We start from the raw sequence: 17871 nt of genomic DNA on the forward strand, positions 1-17871 counted from the left end.
TAGTGGATTAATATGCCCAAGATGCTATTTGGTTTTTTCTACATGATCGGATATGCTCCATTGAGGTCATATGGGAATTATGATCTCCTTGAACATGGATCATATTTAGTAATTTGCACACCCTGATTTTGTTCCTTCAATATTGAACATATACTGCACAGGTATATGTAGCCCATAACGTTCATTAAACATGGTCAAACAAAAGACCAACTGTTCGCCCTACTTTAGACGTTTTAAATAGTGGGAACAGCAAGGCCACAATTACGATCTGACCACAAATCTCATTTTGGGTGTGAACTCCTCCTTGTGTACCTGATGATTTGCGAACACCACAGAACCAAAGATGTGTGATTACATATTTTACACCTTATTCAAACAGCCTAGGTTACACCCAGGCTTATATCCATGCTCAGATACTAGGTCGTTCATGTGGCTGCATTAAAGTAAACTATAACCCTAACCATTTCCATCACAAGAAGTTTGTTGAGGAGAGACTTCAACCGTGCAAAAGGCGGCAGACCCTAGTCATTCTGTCTACAATGAGGATCAGTGGTATTATTGATCGGGCTAGCGGCGCCACACAGGAGGTTAACACTGGTATTTATATCGAGTAAAATCTTGATCTCTGTGCTGTAAGGTAGGGAGAACCACTAGTCTCCCTAAATCAGTGATCAGGGCCACTTTAATAGACAGATAGATGCAAAATCCCCAGCACACGATTATATTATAGGAAAGATGTCTGAGTGCAAAGTGTGAGCACAAACTTAACACAAGTACAATGATTCTTGTTCTCTTTTTAATTCTTCAGGTTTTCAAACAGCCGACACGTGTTTCGTCGCTGCCATGGGAAATCGTCCCGCGACCATCAAGGCTGTGTAGATAAAATGAGAGACATGTGTCACCTAGTGACTTGCTTAGGTGCGCACAATTTTCTTAAAACATCGCCCTGAAGTTGGTGATATGGAAACATGTGGGTTAACACAGACATGCACAAGGTCTGTTCACACGTAATACTGAAATGTCCAAAATAGAAGAGGGATTCAGAAATAAATCCAAAATGCCACATGTGGAAATGGTATGAGAGAAGTCAGCCACGCGTGAGGAGAAAATATCTTTACAGACAGAACCATTTGCTCTTACTGACAGCACCTGTATTCTGTGAGAGCTGTGCGTTATGATCCAGTGAGTTGGTGGGGCGTGATGGCTGAAAAGGGGGTGCTTAATAGAAGTGAAGATCCCAAGTGAAGTAATATGTCAGGTCTATATCTACCTTTCTTCTTCGTAAATCGATCCCGATTGTGAGAAACACAAAACCGTATCATACTTGAGTATATACCATCATTAGCCTCAAAGTAAATGCTGCCATCATAATAGCAAAGAAAAGTCACCTACGTTGTCTGTGGTGATACTTCCAACCCACAGAGGGGTTCTGTTCTCCTAGACATCCACTGGTGTGATCTATAGGTCGCCCAAAGGTTCTGGCTTTGCGTAAGATTCTATATTGACATGATAAAGAAATGTGTAAGGTATGTGCGCTGAGGATGCGTCACCCTTAGTTACAAAATAATAAGAACTATCTTGATAATGCATCTCAGTGTCTCAATATATATAGATAATCACAGCGCTAGGGTAAACCAAGATTCTAATATCACAAAAGTGCCTGTATCTAAAGGTTACAATCAGAATAAACGTGCCTCGCGTACAAATGATATCCCTACGCCAGTCTGCATTCCATATCGTTATTTAGACAAAAGGCATGGCAAGCCCTTGTCACCTTCTAGCAGCCTACCTCCCACCAGTGCTGCCAGCGCCAACAGTGAAATAAGTGCACACTCATCTTGCTAGAAGCATCAAGTTTTGGAACGCAAATATCTCGCCTTGGATCTCAATCGTAATTTGACCCAAACAGCTCAAGACCAAACCCGTTTCTAAAATACGATGGGGTTCCGTTTTTATTTTTTTTTTTAAATCTGTTTTTTTATTGATTTTACACAACCAAAGAAACAACAAAACATGACACAATATCATAATCATACGTGGCATAATGACATACAGTCTCAGACAGCATAGTAGAATACACAGTTACAGTGTCGAAGCATCATGTGAGTAATTTAACCTTTGCAATTGAATCTCCTATTGCAAACCAGTGCGAATGCTTCCAGCTTTTGGTCCCTCATCCAGTGTCCAATTACAGCCTACCCTGAGTACTCAAATCTATCAATGCACAAGGGGTTCCGGTCTTAAATATCAACATAGCGAGTCGTGACTCTTGACTAGCTCTTCCCGTTATCAATCGTATTTCAAGGTCTACGGTCGGCGGACGTCTATTCTTTTGCGTTTCCGAGTGCAGAATACGCAAACCCGTCTTGGTGCTGTGTAATTAAGCAGGCATCTACTTCCGGTAGCTAAGATAAACGACGGACCAAGTCCGCTAAATTCGAGAGTTAAGACCAGAGATCAAGGAAGTCTCCTATTCTAAGCTCAGTTGTTTGGCGGCCATCTTAAAGTGTCACACGTTAACTGATTACAATTACCTGCGCAGAGTAAAACTCTAACCCTTATCTTCACGTACGAAGCGATAATCTTGAGCTATAGATTATACTTATCTCTAAATTACAAATATCAAAAGAAGCTTGAGCTGTAGGTGATATCCCCGACATGAAAGTCTATTATAAGTTGTCACAAGTGGTGGTGGAAATAAGGCTGCAAATAGTGTATAGCAGAACTCCGCAATATTAGGGCAAAACGCTTGTGTTCCGAATATCGTGCTGTGAAAAATTCTGTGCCAAAGTACTTATATTATCATAATCGCAATTATTCTCTCAGTCATGTGCTTGTGCTGTGAGTATTGAGCTCAGGATAGTGATGCATCGGCGCGCTGATATTAGGTAATATTCAAAATTCCTGGTATCCATGGAATTACCCTTCTCTTATTCATTACCAATAGAAATAATAATGATGTGCCTTATAATGTTGAGAGCATGGCACCTGAAATCTCGTATTCACAATTGTAGAAGCTTCTATACAGAATGACAAATAAGCAAATAAATAAATGCAGCATCACATTTGGTTACAGGCATGCGTAGTTATACAGGTGCAAAATCTCTCGCTGTATAATCATCTCCCTAGAAAATAATGCAGTTCTAAATCAACATTCTAACCTATCTCTGTACTACGCAATCTGAGATTCCAAAGTGTTTCGCGTCTGCGTAGTGTCAACTCTCTGTTCCCACCCCTGGGATGTCTCTGGATGTGTTCTATACCAAAAAATTCAAATAGTTTGTGTAGTGCCTGTGCTTGGCAGTGGGTCATATGTGCAGCAATGGGATATCTAACATCCCCTTTTTTCACTGCTCTTCTATGTTCTCCCATTCTCTCCCGTAATGTCCTGGTAGGCTGCGAGAAGGTGACAAGGGCTTACCATGCCTTTCGTCTAAATAACGATCAGGAATGCATACTGGCGTAGGGATGGCATTTGTACGTTAGGCACGTTTATACTGATTGGAACTTTTAGATACAGGCACTTTTGTGATATTAGAATTTCGGTTTACCCTAGTGCTGTGATTATTTATATATATATTGAGACACAGATGCATTATCAAGATAGTTAGTTCTAATTATTTTGTAACTAAGGGTGACGCATCCTCAGCGCACATACCGTACACATTTCTTTATCATGTCAATATAGAATCTCACGCGAAGCCAGAACCTTTGGGCGACCTATAGATCACACCAGTGGACGTCTAGGAGAATAGAACCCCTCTGTGGGTTGGAAGTATCACCACAGACAACGTAGGTGACTTTTCTTTGCTATTATGATGGCAGCATTTACTTTGAGGCTAATGATGGTATAGACTCAAGTATGATACTGTTTTGTCTTTCTCACAATCGGGATAGATTTACGAAGAAGAAAGGTAGATATAGACCTGATATATTACTTCACTTGGGATCTTCACTTCTATTAAGCACCCCCTTTTCAGCCATCACGCCCCACCAACTCACTGGATCATAACGCACAGCTTTCACAGAATACAGGTGCCGACACCAAGAGCAAATGGTTCTGTCTGTAAAGATATTTTCTCCTCACGCGTGGCGCACTTCTCTCATACCATTTCCACATGTGGCATTTGGGATTTTTTCTGAATTCCTCTTCTATTTTGGACATTTCAGTATTATTACGTGTGAACAGACCTTGTGCATGTCTGTGTTAACCCACATTTCCATATCACCAACCACAGGGTGATGTTTTAAGAAAATTGGATGCACCTAAGAAAGTCACTAGGTGACACAACAGGTCTCTCATTTTATCTACACAGCCTTGATAAAGTTGCGGGACGATTTCCCATGTTAACGACGAAACACGTGTCGGCTGTTTGAAGACCTGAAGAATTAAAAAGAAAAAGAGAAAAAGAATCATTGTACTTGTGTTAAATTTGTGCTCACACTTTGCACTCGGACATCTTTCCTATAATATAATTGTGTGCTGGGGATTTTGCATCTGCCTTGTCATTCTGTGTCTGTTTAAAAAAAAAAAAAAAAAAAAAAATCAGTTAATGAAGCCCCAGGCAGTTTTCACCACAATTGTGTCCAGGTAGCAGCTATAGGCGGGACCTACTAGGAGTTCGTTTTAACTGTCTTAACTAAGTTCTACTGGTGCATGGTCAGCCATATGAGGAGGGCCCCTTTGAAAGCTTGTTCTTGTATTATAAAGAGACACAGAACAATACACTGAATAAGGTTTATGACCACAATCAATTGTCCAGGTTTCCCACAGACAGCATGAGTTGCCAGCCCAAGTATTTCAAAGGTTCACCGCTCTCAGGCAATACTCCAAGGCAAAATTTCAGCTAACTATGTTGGTTCTACTATCTTTCTCCTTCAGAGTTTTGCACTCACTGGTAGATACATGTAGATATAATAATCTGAATTAACGTGCAGTTTGCCATCAGTATCATTCTACAATCTACACTTTTGGAGTGAAAGGACTGCAAGCTGTTGTGTAATGTGTAGGTCTTATGCTTTCGTTCCCATAAAACATAATAAAGACAATTGTTACAACTGTGGGGCTTTAGACACAGTGTCACCCTTAAATCGCTTCTCAAAGGCTAAGCAGCATGACACACCTGGGGGAAACCTCTGAATCTCCATCCATTAAAGGGGAATTATGCATACAAGGAGGGGACACTATTTTGGGAACTCGACCTTTTTTTATTGGCTGTGCAAGTACATTAACATGGGAGCCTAGAATGCACTTTTCTGCTCTCCCCTCTGCAGTGTGCCTTTCGTACAATGGACAAAGCAAAACCTTCACAATACTGGATCAGGCTTGGCTAAGAAGTACACAGGAGTACAACATGATCCAGAGAAGTGTGGGAGTACGGCACATGGACAAGAGGAATGGAGTTGGCTTGGACTAGAAACGTATGGCACACAGACAAGAAGAATGGTGGTGTAGACTTGAACAAGTGAAGCTGAGGAGTACAATACATACAAGGACCTGAGGAGTGGGCTTGGATGAGTGGAGAAGTAGTAGTCCTGGATGAGTGGAGAAGTAGTAGGCCTGGATTAGAGGAGTATGGCACATGGATAAAGAGAAATGGAGGAGGAGAAATAGGCTTGGGCTGCCAACGAGTCCTGAGTGGAGGTTGTCATCCTTCAGTTCAATATCTCCGCAAACAGGCTGCTGCTGTTTTCTCAAGCCATACAGAGAAGAATGGGGGCTTTAATCGCTATGATCGATGCACGATATGAAATGTGGGTAGCAGTGCATTCTCAATCTGCAAAATAATCGCTTTGAGTATTTGAAGCAAGCTTACTCAGTATTTTTTCCCCAACTAAACCAGCACTGCAAGATGCTCAGCAACAAAAACGATTACCTGTAACTTACTATTGGTAACAATATTTCCAGTGGATGCATACTTTGCCTGAAATTTGCTTACCTTAACATTCTCCTCCCAGGCATCAAAATGCTCTGAGCAACTTTTGCACTAGCAGTAGCTCTCCGGTGCCACCAGGAGGTGGAATGCGGCTTCAAACAACTGCTCCTGCCGGATTCCACTAAACTGGCATGTAATAAACACAGAACTGCACACTGACGTCCGTCCTAGGGGCTTTTTCCACATTCCAATGAGATGTGCAGAAGGGAAACAAAACTGCATCAATGACTGTGGCCAAGCCCAAATGTAACATGACTGCACAGCTTGGGATCTTATCACTATCAGCACTGGCTCATTGTGAAAGGAGGCAGAGCGCTGAAGAATATGAAGATTATGTATCCAACAGAAATATTGTAACCAAAAGGTACGTAACGTTTTTCTGTAGTATCTTCCCACAGCTTACTCACCTTAAGAATGAGTCCCCAAGGCAATACTGCCTGGGAGGTGGTAAGGAGTAGTGTTGATTAACAAAGGCCGCCATATATCAGCCCTGGCAAAGCCTTGCTGCGGGCTTGGGCTGTGAGGACTTCGTGTTTGCCAAACGTACAGAGGGATGACCATGTGGTTGCCCTGCAGAAGTCAGCCCCCAGAAGGCCTCTGATGAGAGCTTTGCAAATAGCCATGGCCCTAGTAAATTTAACATAAATGCCTTCCGGAGGGCTTTCTTCTTTAACAGATCTACATAAAGAGGATGGCCTAATGTTAAATGGTGCGTTAGGTCACCGCCTTGCCTGTCTGAGTTCTGGAAAAGCCCACAAAGAGCTGACCATTCACCTTGTCCTCTTGAGTGTGAGCAATGTAACAGGATATTGCATATCTGGGCTCCACTCTATGCAGCTGCTCATAGTTTGGTGGGGTGAGGAAGAAGTGAGAAAAGATGGAAGGATAATGGACTGGTCCTTGAGGAAGGCAGATGCCACCTTTTGTAGAAAGTAAGGCATGTACTGAGGACCAACTTGTCCAGATAGAATATTGTGAATGGTGGATGAACTTAGTGGGCCTGAATTTTAGTCCGTACAGGCTGAAGTCATTGTCACCAAGAAGACAGTATTCGGAGTATGAAGCTGAACAGCGCATCTATGTGTAGACTCGAAAAGTAAATGTCATTAATAAAGTCAATTAAATGTACAAATTCCTCAAAGGAAAAAAGAATGGAGTAAAAGGAAACCAGTAAAGTAAACCTTTCATAAAATGTGCACAGATCCACATATGCACACCCTGATCTGGAAAAGAACAGGACCATCACCATACGCGTAGCTCTCATTCATGGTCCTCCAGACAGTTGACTAAGAGAATCTGTTCACACACTGAAAGAATTTGCGTGGACGACCATCTGAGAAAAATCGCTCATCGCTACAAGTGAATCAACTCAGTCAACCACTCCACAGCCCTTTTTTGTTAATATAATGGCAGTGATGGGGTTGTTGGACAGAGTCTAAATGGCGCTCTCTATGATTGAAGAAATGAAGGCCTTATGGCAAGGCAGACCTCACACAGCTTTAACATGTTTATTTGCAAACGCTGCTCCAATGCAGAATAAAGGCTTACCACGGTCATGTCTCCCAAATGGTGCCCAGTCCAGTGAGAAGGCACCTGTTACCAAATTAGCTTGCATTTGCTTTGGGCTAAAAGGAAGACCCACAAATAGGTAGGAGGGGCAATATCCACCATTGCAGCTCCAGATGGATTCATTCCAGGATCTGCACCCAAGCAGAGAGGCTGCCTTGATACTGAAAACAGTTTTCTCAGTCACCCCAAAAAGGCTCTCAGTCGCCATCTAAAATACGGCTCCCACACAGCCAAAAAAGGATCCAGAAGTGCCTCACTGAAGGGAAGCAAATGCTCTGCAACTATAGTAGAGGATGGTTGCAAGATTACTGTAAAAAAATGTTTGATTTGGCCTCCCCAGAGGGTAAACTCCAAAGTTTCAGCTTTTTTGGTACCACCGTAGTGAAAAAAGACTTCTTTTGAAGGAGGTCCGGAAGGATAAGGAAACTCCCTTCTGAAGTATCCAGACCTCCTGTATTTGTACATCAATATGTGAGACCGCATCAGTATTGCAAGGGGGAGAGAGATTGTCAGCTGTCGAGTTATCTGTGAAACCATAATCCATATCATTCATGGGAAGAGCATCAGAGTGGGCCCCAAAAAGTTCCTCTATTATGACAAATTATGTTCTGCCCAGGGTATATCGTCAAAACACGCCCTAACCTTTTCCTACAACAATCTGATGATTTCAGCTGACTTCGAACGCTGTGCTGAGAAAACTTCCTAGGGCAGTGCGAGTCAGTAAACAGAGCTCACAGACGGGAGCAAGTAGCAAGCACCAACTAATTTTTAGCTGTGACGACCATAGCGCATGAAGATGCAGAATCCAGAAGTGCCAGGTTGGAGCTGCTAGAGTCGCCAACCCAGCATCAACAGGCTCATCCCTTGCTAGTGGTCTACAGAGTCCTGAATAAATCCAACAACCTGCGGGAAGGTTGTTGGAATTTTCTCCAATGATAAGGACAAGCTCAGAACCAAGCAATGGAATTGAATCTATTAACGGTCCCAGAACTGGGACCGTTAAATCGAAAAAGACGACAATTTCTCCTTCCTGGTGTGCTTTTGTGTGGGAAGATTTGGGGAGATCAAATCCTGTCAGGACACATACCTGAAGGGGAAGGCAATGTTTCGATGTGGCCCTAAGGACTCTGCTCAAAAATATCTTGGTCTCCTGCTATCTAATGGCCTTCAGATGCATCAATGAACAGGAGTTGTAGGCCACAGAATCACGGTCAGGGCCCCTGCTTCACACGCAGATATGTAGGTCTGACAAAGACATTGTCATCTGGCATCTATGACAGGGTTTCAACTTTGAAATCGTAAGACATTTGATCTAGCTGCGGTCAAAAAGCTGAGGAATTTACTGTGAGGCCGCAAGGCGCCACCTAGAAGTTTCTAGATGCAATAGGAAGATGATGGAAGAAACGGACTCGAGGTCGTTTATGAGGCGGAGCTTGACTGAAGGTGGAGTGAACTGAACTAGTGGATTTTTTGTTAGTTTACTGGTCTGGGATCATGTTAATTTCAAAATATGAATTTACCTTCAATTTGTCAGCTTTTAATAATCATGTTCTTTTTTGAGGCACTGAATACTTAACACATTTTTATGACCTCCTGGGAAGAGGACATAACTTTGCTGCAAACATTAGATCTGCATGGTTAGTTTATCCATATTCACTTATTTTGTTTGTCATTTTGTTCAGCTGCCACTAACAATGGACAAATAGAAACATTTGTATATGCATTTATTGAAAGATTTTGAAATGTGTAAGATTAAGTTAATTCTATGTATAATTAATTCACTGTGCAGCCAGACGCCATACATATGTTTTTACGGACTAGACATTTTTTTTGTTTACATTAGTTCACTTAATACGCAACGTTAACAATCCATTAAAAAAAATATATACAAGGCAGATGTGTACATAGTATTTATACCAGCTGTGTGGAGGTTCATTCCTAAGAATGCCAACACTTTAATGGATAAACATTTATCAATAAAATAGAGAGGTGATGTGTTAACACATGCAGTGCGTCCAAACCCTACTTCAGCCCCAATGCAGCAGCGCTGCCTCGTCCAATTTATTGTGCTCTAGCCACAAACCACTGCACATCAGCTCAAAGTTTCAACAACGTTTAAAAAACTAAAAAAACGTTTCCTGGGCGGAAAGTTTCGCTATAAATTGAAAAGACACTAACTGTTGAATTGAGCCTCCCTCAGAGTGCAACAAACGGGGTTCGTGCACTTCCGGGAGACCTGACACCAGACAATAAAGCTTTTTTTTTCTTAAACACCCAGGTTTCTACCGAATTTTCAAAATTATTCTCTGCACTTTCTTTCTATGGCTGTTTTCACTCAAACTGAGAACAGATCTTCCTTCGTCAAAGCGGATATCAACTGAGACTGTGCGTCATGGGCCCTAGTGCAAGGAAGGAAATGACCCCCTGTCCCCCTCTTAACTGTGAAATACAGCAATAATCAGGAGTCGGTTGGCCCCCCGTAGGCCTGTGAGCCCCGGTGCCACTGCACCTGCTCTACGGCCATGTATCAACCAACCCCCAATGCGGGGCATTAGCTGGTCTAGGCGTGGAAGTAGGGGGTAGTTTCTGCAGACACTGCGAGAAGGAAGTGTTCGCTCGTCGCTTCTTTCTGTGGCACTCCGCTGTGTGAACACCAATGGCAGGGCGAAGCCTCGGCGAACTAGCGGAAACATTACAACCGAGAAAAGACGGTACCCGGGACTCTCCCGAGTAAAGGGGCCTGGCGTGCCTACAACCAGGAGTTTTTATTTGGCAGCGCTGTGGTTTACTTTGTATGAAGGAGGCGCGAAAGCGATATAGGTCTTTCTCGGCTTACTCACTCCTCAGGCCATAGACTCGCGCGAATGCTAAACCGGACCTCCCACCCGATACTTGGTCAAGTTTCCGACACTGGCCCCTCGTTTTGAAAACTGCGACAGAGAGGATGACGGCGCCACCTCCGCACCTGCAAGGCGTGAAAGGTTCCATAGCTGGCCCACAGTCTTGGGACTCGTCACCTTAAAAAGTTTCCCACAGGTCGACTTCACCACATCCTCCATCCAATGCCACTCATGTTGCCCAACTACTGTGCAACAATATTTAAGAAACGAAAAAAGCTTAGCGTTGCGGCAATTAATGGACCTTTTACATTTTACTTGGCCCTTGTGCACCCTGCTACCCCCCCTTACCTCCTCCAAACCATCACACACTTCGACCCCCTACGTTAGAGCTGTCAGAAAGCGCCTAGTCCTGAGCTACCTTTCACACGGATGTCGGCACTTGCCTGCGGATTCCGGTGCTTTATACGGAAAAGGTGCCTCAGCATGTCGGTGGCTGGTGTCCCATCACCCCTCGGTCGCTCACACCTTCAGCTGCCCCCACGCCGAGAGGAGAAACCAGGTCCTTGCCTTGGGGGACCGCGCAGAGAAGGCTCACAGCTGTCACGGTGGCACCCGGCTCTGTGCTTTGGGAGTGTTTAATAAGAACTAAAGGAAACTGCACAACTTCCCCCCACAAGAAACCACAAGCAACAGCTGTTCACCCTGACTGCGCACGGAGGCAACAGTGAGTCTGTGCCTGTCGGCACTGCTCAGCATTCTCGCAGCACAGAAGCCGTGGGTACCACCGGAGGTTAAGACCTCACCCCACGGCACTTAGAAAGCTAGGCAACATCACTCACCAGGGCCCGAAGGAGGCACGGCCGCCTCACACCAGAGGCCCTGAGAGGTTGAGTCTTGGGCAGGCTAGGTCACCTTACTCCAGTGCCCCTCGGAGGAAAAGCTACTTCACCCCAAGGGTCCTATGACACTAGGCCACCTCACTCACAGAGGCCCTAGACTAAGCCACCTTACCAGAGGTGCCTACAAGAATAGGACTCCAGACTAGAAGGACCGAAGGAATCTATGCACAGAAAACTAGAACTCACCTGAGGAGCCCTACCGGAACCAAGGCCTTGATTCCTGATAAGGGGAATATGACGATCACACTAAATTCAGCATCCCTAGGGCTCCAGGGCCTTAGGAGGATGGGCTGCCCAACTACTAGATACGCCCCCTCAAATCCCCACTCCCAGGCCATCTAGGAGGTTGGCCAACTATGATAGCTCTCCAGCAGCAGTAACAAAGGCTGCCCCACACAAAAGGAGCAATTAACATTGCTTCCCTCAGCTCCTGAGGAGAGAAGGGTGGGAGATGAAAAAAATCTGCATTTGTTTATTAACTGTCACACTGCACCAGAGCTGGGAACAGCCCTGGACAAAGGAGGAAGCCCAGACAACTGGAGTCAATTCAGGAGGGGGCTCCTTTTTGAACACTGCGTCAATTGACCCCAGGACCAGTCCCCCCCCACCCCCAGGACCAGTTTCCCCCACCCCCAGGGTCCAGTTTCCCCCCACCCCAAGGACCAGTGAGGCTGGCCCCCTTATACCCAGAGGACCAGTTGGGGGGGGAAGCCCTGGTCTTCTGTGCCCAGAGATAAAGACAAGGAGGAAGGCTGGCGAAGGGACCCAGGAGAAACAGCTCTTTATAGATTACACTACTTTGGAGTTGAGGCAGTCTGCTGAAACTGCTCCTGGTGGCTAGAGCTCGCCGCCAGGAGTACAATGAGCCCAAAATGTTCTGAAACAGCTCAGTGAAGCCAGAGTTTAGTTTTTCCCGATCAGTGACCTTTAAAAAAAAAAAAAAAATTGTATTATTGAAACACGATTACACGTAGATCATACGGATACTATATAACCATATGTTGCATAAAAATTAACCCCATTCCAGAGTTAACAATGACACTTTGGATCCACAATAAATATTAATATTTTCATTTTACATAGACAGTCATGCATCTGTTGTATTTTTACTTTAGGCTAGTTAGCATCCAGTTACTGTCTTCATCTATTGTCCCTACAATGTGCAGGGCTAACCGCTGTATGTCCTATCCCCAATAAGTTTGGTCCGCCACATCTCACGTCGGCAAGATGCACGGGAATATCTCAACTTTTTTGTGTTCGCTGGTATTATGCAAAATTAGGGTTAATTCTTCTTCAGTCTCCCCGGACTCCTTGATCTCAAGATAAGCTTGGTACGGGCCCCAGCGATTTCTGGGGCGACTCTGGGGAGGGAGCAACTCACTATATGTATCCTACTGAGTGTTCCAGTAAACCATATCTGCATGCCAATCACTCAAGAGTGAGAACTGGACCATGGGCCCATCGCATCGAGACCCAGTGTCTGGCAAGTAGCAACCCAATAGCCACAAGGGGTCTGATTTCTTTGTCTAATGACTTATCGAATCCTAATAGGGCCAGCATGGGGGTCAGCTTTCTGCGTGGCAGTAGTGATCTTGCTCAGTTCGTTAAACACTGCACTCCAGAATCTGGCTACCCCTCCACATGACCATGCTACACGAAGAAAGTCAGCCACAGCTACCAGACATCTGGGGCACTCAGCGGTGTCCCACATCCCATATCTATGTAACCTTTCTGGGGTACAATACACCCGATTCCCATATTTGAAGTGTATGAGTGTCTCCTGTTCAGTGATATTGATTTGGTTATTGAACAACAGTATTGCCAATCCCCGTCTTCAATAATTTTACCTGGATCTTTTTGCCATTCCAGCCTAGCACCAGCAATACTAAGTCTATGGGCCTCTTGTGTCAGTTTGTATATTTTCAAGATCAGCCTAGTAGGGTTGGTCAATTTGATGCGATCAGCGGCCTTTAAAAAAAAAATCCTACAACAGAGCGCGTGGTGCTCAGCCGCCCGGCCACTCGTTACCTCCAGAGCAGGAAGGAGGGAGGGTTAGGGCATGGCGGTCAGTGCAAGATGGATTCCTTAAATTAATTCAATTCAGTACGGGGTGTGCGTGGGGCCCCCTTCCCCAGACTTTTTTTTCCCGACCACCCCATACCCCGAGCTGTATATGCTGAAAACACCAGGAAACAGGGGGAGCACAGTTGCCCCCATGCCAGTGAGGGTGTATGCCAATGTCTTTAGGGTGGGCAGCAACCAAGCAGTAAGACCCTGCTTGCACAGAGTAGACAGGGGAGAACAGAGCTGCCAGCTCCCGCAAATGTGACCAAGCAAGTCTGCCACGCGGAAGCCGACGGAGCAGCTAGGGGTGGGCTCCCTGGTCGGCCCCAAACTTTTGGGGGCATGAGGGTGTCCGGTGGGACCAGGCACCCCCAATAAAAATAAAAGGAAAAGCTGTGCGGTGCGAGGATGCATGACAAGGCAAAAGGGTGCAGTGATGTTGCTCATTCCATTTCAAGGCACACCACAAAAAAGCACCCCATAATGCCCTGCAGGGCTATTTCGCATATCGATTTGCTGTTTGATGGCCCCAAAACGGGCAGCGGCACCACCAACAATAAAGTTTGGAGGGTGGGCTGGAGGAATGCAACAGTACCGCCCCACACACACCCCTCGCCAGGGACTTTTGTAAACAGAACTCAACTCTCTACAGGGTACCAGGATTTAGGACCACCCTGGAATGCTTCTGAAATGTTAAAGCACTCCCAAGGTTGGAGCTTCTGCTCTACAGCTGGGAGTGCAGCGTTCTCTAGGGGCTTGTTCTATGGTTGCATTTAATGTGACCAAAGGGTGTATAAGGAAGATACAAACGCCCTCTAGGGTCGGTTTTCACGATTGTGTGCCTTTTATTTACTATCAAAGCGGACATTTCCTTCACAGTAAAATGTTTTATTCACATAATAATGCTGGCAGGGTTTATGGTTAAGGTGAATACGCTTTATTAGCATAAGTGCATTTACGCAGGATTGCATTTACACACAAAATTATGTTCCCCCCCCCCCCCCCCCCCCAACATGTGGTTTGTTGATCTTAAACCTTTGACCAAGCCAACAGGCTTACCATAAACATTTGTATGACCCTTTGAGGAATTTTGGCTGAGTGGCCAAATGTCATCTATGGTACTTTCCATCTGCCTAATGTATAGATTTGTAAATTGATACATTGCATTTAAGGGAGGGGGTGTAGTGTGGTGTGTGTGTTTTTTTCCTTTTTCTAAAGAAAAAAGCGCTGACTGGACAATCTTTTATTGAGGGCTAATATAGCGTGCCAGCGAATGGCGATTACTAGCCCACACCACCTCCCCTGAGTAGGCCTTGGATTGGTCTGCTTCTCTGCCTGACAGTCAAGCACTACAGTGGGGTGATTGGATCAAGTTTGGGGTAATTGTGGACCTATTACTTGTGCAAGCCACAGAGCTAATAAGCAGGGCCACTGGAATTTTGCGGCATTAAAGGGCCAAATTATGCTGCAGGGTTGAGTAAATTATACAGCAAGCAAATTATGCAGCATAATGTGGCACATTTTGTATTAGCATTACTTCATTATTTCATCATTTTTAAACTTAGTAACACTCCGAGGATTGGTTGCAACCCATTAGTACCAGTTTAACATTCAAATATAACCAAATGCAAAAGAAAAGTGGCTAGTCCAGCTTTATAAAGGATTTTCCACTTCGTGGCAACATGTTTTGTTGCATTTTTAGTAACTTTTGAACCACTTGACCTTGAAACACATTTTTTGGGGTAAAAATCTGCAGATTATGCAGAAAATGCGGCAAATCTCTAATTATGCAAAAATCGCTGCATAATTTCAGTGGCCCTGCTAATAACCCAATTTCCTACAGCGGTAAATCAAGATAAACCAGTTATACAAGATAGGAAGGTTGGAGGTCCTAACTTTAATTACTACTATTTTAAATACATTTATGGAAAAAGACAGGGAAGTTCAGAATGGTCCAAATTTGCTGGGATGGAGTAGGAATACAGTCCTCTATTTCACCACCCTGAGAGGCGGTGGTCAGGCACTAGGAGTAGCTGCCTACCTCGTTTTTGACCACTTACTAACATGGACTCTTAGTATAAAATGGTGGGGACGTGGTAATCTCAATGAACCTAGTGTGGAGTAATAGAAAGGAGGGGTAATCCCACAGAAACCAGTGGTAAAGTCCAGAAGTGATAATCCCTGAAGTCCATAGGGGACTGCAGCTACTCAGTGGAGCTGCTATGGATGTACCAGAGTGAGGATCCCAAGAAGCTGGTCCTGTGTACCAAGTGTGGCATGGGTATTAATATAGGAGTTACTACCCCGATGAGGCACGGTCGCACTTTCGTGGGCGCAAAGTGATAGCGATGTGGTCAAACATTAGGATTAATAGTCATGCTGTTGCCACTCATTACCATGCAATTACTGTCATACATATTATTGCAATAATGTGCAGATTCCTTTTCTAACGGAATTTTCTTGTGTTCAAGTTAACGGGGTGCTTCACACATTTGGTAGTTTCGTCATGTATAAGATACTTGTTATCATGCAGTTTGTAGTCTAGGTGTCATGTAATTTTGTAATTTGTGGCTAGTATTTCACTTCATTTGGGGGATTAATTTTGTTATACAGAACATGAAGTACTCTTTAGTCTAACTGCTAAGGATGTTTAAAGATAAAGTGTGTGTGTGTATATATATACATATATATATATATACATATATATATACACACACACACATATATATATACACACATATACTCATACACACATACATACACATCTATCCATATACACACACATTTATCCATATATACATATGCACACACATGTACATATATCACTGTTTGGGCAACAAGTTAGATATTTAGGAGAGCACAATTATGTGCATGTTGTAGTCCATGCACATTCCAGAAGGATCTTATTTATGACCAACATGAAAGGGTCAGACAGGTAAAAAATGCAATAATTCACTATTTCTCAAATGTGGAAGGATCATCCCTCCAGGTACCGCAGTACCCACCCATAGAGCCTGGTGTTGCATAATCCCCAGGAGTTGCAAAGCCAATGGGGCTGTACTGGATCATACCTAGGAGCAATAAGCCATTAAATCAAGGGTCTGCTGTAGGTGTCCAGTGGAGCAGATAGTGATTAGCGCCCATATTGAATTAGGAACCTAAGACTGGTTGAGAGGGGTTAAGAGCGAGACAGTGTGGCAGCAACAAGACAGGATAATATGGAGCGAGTGACTGCGGGAGTGCTTGGGTGTTGGGCGACGGGGGTTACAAAGGCTTGCTTTTACAAGGGGCCTCTGGGTCCAGGGAGTTAACAAGGGAAGACCGGGAACTCCGCAGCAGTGCAAAAGTGTGCACATGCCCAAGAGCGAGATGGCGAGGGTCTAAAGTTGCAGGGGACAAAGTGACCTGGTCGGAAGAGGTTACCTGGGAACCAGTAGCGCTGTAAAGGCACCTGAAGCTGCAAGAAGGTCCCTGAGGCACGAAAAGTCAAACAGCCTTTGGCTTGCGGCCTTTGAGTGAATCCGGGCTGGAGATTCTTCGCAAGCATGGACCTTGGGATGCCTAGCAGCAGGGCTAGCTAACACTGAAAAGCAGACAGGGGCTTTCATGAACAGTTACAGCATTTGCAACCCAAGTCAGCTTGGTGTCTAGCAAGCAAAAGGTAGGGGCTTCCACTGCCCAGTGAAATGGTACTAGCCCCCCTGAGACAGTGGTCAGTCTGCATATACCAGGTCCTCACAGCCTCTGGGCAAGACCCTCCGAAGGCACGGAGCACTCTATGCCTCTGTGAAAGCTTATAAAATGTATTTATAAAGATTTGTGTAGAGCGAACAAGACCCCAGCGGGTATCAGAGCACTTCACAATCAGGGTAGGTAGGATACAGTAGTAGGAGAGAAATAAAAATGAAACGTAAAGCCACTCAGAGTGATGCATGTGGAGCTGAACTCAAATGGACACCAATTAGCATCAATCTGCACTAGCTAGAAGAAAAGCAGGCTTGCACAGCTCTTAATGTCAGGCTTTCAACATATCTTCCACAGTCCTTCCTATACCCACTTGTCACGGCACGACCCCAGTCCTGAATTTTCCTTCCTGTATCAAGTCCACCTTAATCTTTACCTAGAGAAACAGCCTGCACTGTTGTTCGAAAACCAGTCTGCTCTCCTTTCAGAGAACACGCCTGGCTTCTCTTAGTAAAAACTCTTCTCTCATTCCAGAGACCCTGCCCACATGCCAGAATCAGTCAACCTGCTGTGCCTCAGAGGTCTAGTCTGCTTCCTCCTACCAGAGATGTAACCTTATCCGAAGCACAGAGCTAGCCCAATCCCCCCACAAAAAGCCCTTCTGCCCCCAACCCGTCCTACTGTAGAGAGCGAGGCTGCCTACGTTCCCCAAGAAACCTAGACTCCACACCCTTCCTCAAGAATCCCTTCCAACAGGGTGCTAGCTATATCCATGTACTTCCGCCTTGTCCAGTTCAAATTCCAACATAAATTCTTATACGCAGTCGCATTTGTGGTGATTGGTCGCGCACCGAGCCACACCTGGAGGCCTCACTGGGT

At 44.7% G+C, this 17871-nt stretch overlaps 1 protein-coding gene across 3 annotated transcripts in view; it reads right to left on the minus strand.

Annotated features, from left to right (window-relative positions):
* The window catches only part of RPS6KA1 (ribosomal protein S6 kinase A1), an 860823-nt gene that overhangs the window by 529905 nt on the left and 313047 nt on the right, over positions 1-17871 (minus strand). Inside the window, exon 1 of one of the 3 annotated variants that reach the window (XM_085647733.1) lies at positions 10789-10997. The exons of the other annotated variants lie outside the window; for them this stretch is intronic. Within the exon in view, the coding sequence (XP_085503859.1) occupies positions 10789-10830 (42 nt within the window). The 5' untranslated portion in view covers positions 10831-10997. Of the gene's footprint in view, positions 1-10788; positions 10998-17871 lie in introns of those variants that run through there. 3 annotated transcript variants of the gene reach the window in all.

The sequence above is a fragment of the Triturus cristatus genome, chromosome 3_2 (assembly GCF_964204655.1).
Source record: "Triturus cristatus chromosome 3_2, aTriCri1.1, whole genome shotgun sequence".
NCBI lineage: Eukaryota > Metazoa > Chordata > Amphibia > Caudata > Salamandridae > Triturus > Triturus cristatus.